Source organism: Chiloscyllium plagiosum, unplaced genomic scaffold (genome assembly GCF_037043375.1).
Source record: "Chiloscyllium plagiosum isolate Xiang-an unplaced genomic scaffold, Cpla_swu_hap1 HiC_scaffold_27, whole genome shotgun sequence".
Lineage (NCBI taxonomy): Eukaryota > Metazoa > Chordata > Chondrichthyes > Orectolobiformes > Hemiscylliidae > Chiloscyllium > Chiloscyllium plagiosum.
The window spans coordinates 21,842,232-21,846,756 of record NW_028270165.1 but is presented as its reverse complement, the minus strand read 5'-3'; the positions used below and the strand labels follow the sequence as shown (position 1 = coordinate 21,846,756).

Here is a 4,525-nt window from a genome sequence, read left to right as displayed (position 1 = left end):
AAAAATTTACAATTTCTAACAATACTGACTACTCATTCACTGCTGCAACCGGTACACAACATTGGAAACATAGTACAGGAGGTTATAAGAAATTAGCACAACAGGTCAGGCAGCAACCGAGGAGCAGGAACATCAACGTTGCCCGATATGTCGATTTTCCTGTTCCTCGGATGCTGCCTGACCTGCTGTGCTTTGCCAGCACCACTCTAATCTCCAGCATCTGCAGTTCTCACTTTCACTTGTAAGAAATGAGCAGTTTTAAAACAAAAACCTGTCGCAGTTCAAAGCTCTCAATGAGAGTCTGAGCTCGGTGGGAAGTTCAGGTAATCTTTTTTGCGACCCAACTTTGTTACAGCTTCAGAAGCTCCCAGCAGAAAGGCGTAGAAAAAGTAGCAATTTTTCAACAACAGCTCAAGGTCAAAGTGCACACACCCCCTCCAACCCCTCACTTTCTTCATTATTGGTAACCACCAAGTTGTCCCTTTGTAATTGGATCCTTGGTACAGCCTTAACCCGGAGGAAGTATTGCCTCACTCAGCAATTTCAACCCATACCTTGTCTCCAAGTAAGTTGGACGGGCAGGTGTAGAGTCAACCAGACTGCTGTGGGTCTGGAGTTACGTGTAGGCCAGACTGGGTAAAGGATGCAGCTGGGACGACTGAGTGAATCCTCTCCCACAATGACAGTTTACTTCCCTAAAAAGGAACTGAGTGAACCAGATGGGGGTTTTCTTCCACCCCCAGCCCACCATCAATGGTTTAATCGTTAAATTCCAACCTCCAGATTTCGGACCAAATTCCAATTCCACCATCTGTCGTGGTGGGAATCGAACCGGGATCCCTGGAATTGGGTTGATAGTTCAGTCGGTAATGATGGCCGTTAGTCCTTCAATCCCCCTGCAATGGCATGTGAACTCACAGGTGAGAGAAGCGGGTGAAGGCCTTCCCACACTCGGGACAGCTGAAGGGCCTGTCCCCCTTGTGGACCCGCTGATGCCTAAGCAAGGCAGAGGAATCGTTGAAGGCCTTCCTTCACTCAGGGCAGCTGAAGGGCCTCTCCCCTGTGTGTGGATCCGCCGGTGGGTTAGCAAGTTGGAGGCCTGGGTGAAGGCCTTCCCGCACTGGGGGCAGCTGAAGGGCCTGTCCCTCGTGTGGATCCGCTGGTGGGTCAGCAGAGCAGAGGAATGGCTGAAGGCCTTCCCGCACTGGGGGCAGCTGAAGGGCCGCTCCCCCGTGTGGACCCGCCGGTGGGTCAGCAGGTTGGAAGCCTTGGTAAAGGCCTTCCCGCACTCAGGGCAGCTGAAGGGCCTCTCCCCTGTGTGGACCTGCTGGTGGGTCAGCAGGGTGGAGGCCTGGGTAAAGGCCTTTCCACACTTGGGGCAACTGAAGGGCATCACCCCCGTGTGGATCTGCTGGTGGGTCAGCAGGTTGGAGGCCTTGGTAAAGGCTTTCCCGCACTCAGGGCAGCTGAAGGGCCTCTCCCCTGTGTGGACCCGCTGGTGGGTCAGCAGGTTGGAGGAATTGATGAAGGCCTTCCCACACTTGGGACAGAAGAACGGCCTCTCCCCCGTGTGGATCCGCCAGTGGGTTAGCAGAGCAGAAGAATGGCTGAAGGCCTTCTCGCACTTTGGGCAGCTGAAGGGCCTCTCCCCTGTGTGGACACGCTGGTGGGTCAGCAGGGTGGAGGCCTGGGTAAAGGCCTTCCCACACTCAGGGCAGCTGAAAGGCCTCTCCCCTGTGTGGACCCGCTGGTGGGTCAGCAAGTCGGAGGAACTGATAAAGGCCTTCCCACACTCGGGGCAGCTGAAGGGCCTCTCCCCGGTGTGACTGCGCCGATGAGTCTCCAGAGCAGACGGGACACAGAAGCCTTTCCCACAGTCGTCACACTTCCACAGTTTCTCCACGGGACGGGATTCCTCGGGTTTCTCCATGGCCAAAGCTTCAGCCGCACACAAATGTGTGTACAGCCCCTCCCCGGCGTGAATTCCTCTTTCTGGGCTGTACAACTGTTTCAGACTCCACTCTCCGTGTACCGCAATGGTAGGGTCTCTCAGCCAGTCCCACGGATGCTGAAAACGTACTCAAACAGGAACCACAAAGCTTTGCTCCTTCTCACAGAATCATAGTTGAAAACAATTGTGGTCCCAATGGATTGAGTGACTGTCAGACATTGACGTCAAAGTGAGGACTGCAGACGCTGGAGAGTCAGAGTCAAAAAGTGCAGCGCTGGTAAAGCACGGCAGATCAGGCAGCATCCGAGGAGCAGGAGAGTCAACGTTTTGGGTAGAAGTCCTTCATCTATTAATTTTGAAACTTTCGTCTTCAGATCTTCAAATACTCTGTAAAAAAAGAGATTACAAATGTCTCACTGTCAGTCCAGCGTGGGAATTCTGAACAAGCAATTCTACTTTCTGTGGAACATTCTTTTCTTTTATTATTCCACAAAATTGAAAGCACCATCCCACTCTCTCTCCCCCTCTGTTCTCACTCCGTTCTAACTAATTCTCCTGAAGGTGCTGATTCAGGATCTCACAGGGGCAGAAAAGCAAAAACATTAAGACTGACACGGGGAGAATTTTGGATAACTCCACCTGAAAGTTAATATCTTTCACAACATTGGGATCCTGCTGAGAGTGAGCAGGTCTGATTTTGGGAAGCAAAACAAAAGTTCTCTTTTCTTTAGAGAATCCCCACAGTGTGGAAGCAGGCCACTCGGCCCAAATATTCCACACTGTCCCTCCGAAGGGTAACCCAGCCACACCCATTCCCTTACCCCTATTGCTCAGCATTTACCCCCTAATTAATGCGCCTAACCTGCATGTCCCTGGGCATTATGTAATTCAGCACGGTCAATCCATCTTAACCTGGACAAAGTTAAAAATCACACAACATCGGGTTATAGTTCAACAGGTTTATTTGGAAGCACTCGCTTTCAGAGCGCTGATCCTTCATCAGGGGACTGTGGATGAATAAGATCATAAGGGTGGCACGGTGGTTAGCACTGCTGCCTCACAGTGCCAGAGACCCGGGTTCAATCCCTGCCTCGGGCAACTGTCTGTGTGGAGTTTGCATTCTCCCCGTGTCTGTGTGGGCACCCTCTGGGTGCTTCGGTTTCCTCCCACAGTCCAAAGATGTGCAGGTTATGTGAATTGGCCATGCTAAATTGCCTGTAGTGTTAGGTGAAGGGGTAAATGTAGGGGAATGGGTCTGGGTGGGTTGCTCTTCGGAGGGTCGGTGTGGACTTGTTGGGCTGAAGGGCCTGTTTCCATACGAAGTAATCTAATCTGAGACAGAGAATTCATAGGAAAACATTATAGTGTCCTGCCACTGAAATGATGTATTGAACAAAACTGGATTATTAAGTCTTTCATCTTTTAGAATGGTTTCCAGTTATTATTACCATGTAAATCCCAGAAGTTCTTGTAGGTCACTTTCTCAAGATAACTTGATTTTATAGCAAAATGTGACATCTCAGCTCAGACAATGCATTAAAGGTGCGAGGTCAGAGTCTGTCTGTTTCCCAATCTTGAGTCAGACTAGTTCTATTTCCAAAGCAGAATTTACAAACTATTACATGGATTGACTGCCTGCAGATTGTGCATTTTTTGAGCAAAATAGAATGTATATGCATTTATCATTCTCCAAGTTCAAATTCACCCCCATGGACTTAAAAGTCTGTATGTGCATGAGAGAAAAAGAAAAGTCTATTTCTGTGCTGTATATTTCTGTGCCTGTTTGATAACAGTCATGATTTAGAGATGCCGGTGTTGGACTGGGGTGGACAAAGTTAAAAATCACACAACACCAGGTTATAGTCCAACAGGTTTAATTGGAAGCACACTAGCTTTCGGAGTGACGCTCCTTCATCAGGTGGTAGTGGAGGGCTCAATCCTAACACAGAATGTATAGCAACAATTTACAGTGTGATGTAACTGAAATTATACATTGCAAAATTGATTGTCTGTTAGAATACAGTGATAGTTTCAGTTCTTTCATGGGTAAATCACAAAACCTTTTTTTTTTAAAAAAGTTGCATTCTCGGGTTAGCATTCTCAGGACAGGCAGCAGAGAAAAGTGTTCGAGCAGAGGCTGATAGCTAAGTTCGGTACCCATAGGGAGGGCCTCAACCGGGATCTTGGGTTCATGTCACATTACAGATGACCACCATTGCACTATACGCACACACACAGATACTCCTACACACACACACAGACAGACACACACACACACCCTTACAGACACACACACTCCCACATTCACCCCCTCACAGACTTAAGACACTCTGCACTCACTACACACACACACACACACACACACACACACACACACACACACACTTTCTCACACTCTCAACCCCCAACCCAGACAGACAAAGACCCACATGCACACATACGTCTATTTTACTGCTCCTCGGATGCTGCCTGAACTGCTGTGCTCTTTCATCACCACTTATCCAGAATCTGTCATAGTGACATGTTACAGTGACTTTCCATCTGTTTTTACTGGGGCTTGTGCTTTTTACCCTC

At 49.0% G+C, this 4,525-nt stretch overlaps 1 protein-coding gene across 1 annotated transcript; it reads right to left on the bottom strand.

Annotated features, from left to right (window-relative positions):
• Positions 1–547: 547 nt before the first annotated feature.
• On the bottom strand, positions 548–2,311 carry LOC148143406 (uncharacterized). Its single transcript, XM_087974170.1, has one exon. The coding sequence runs from the start codon at positions 1,928–1,930 to the stop codon at positions 860–862; it is 1,071 nt and encodes a 356-aa protein (XP_087830296.1). The 5' UTR covers positions 1,931–2,311; the 3' UTR covers positions 548–859.
• Positions 2,312–4,525: the final 2,214 nt, after the last annotated feature.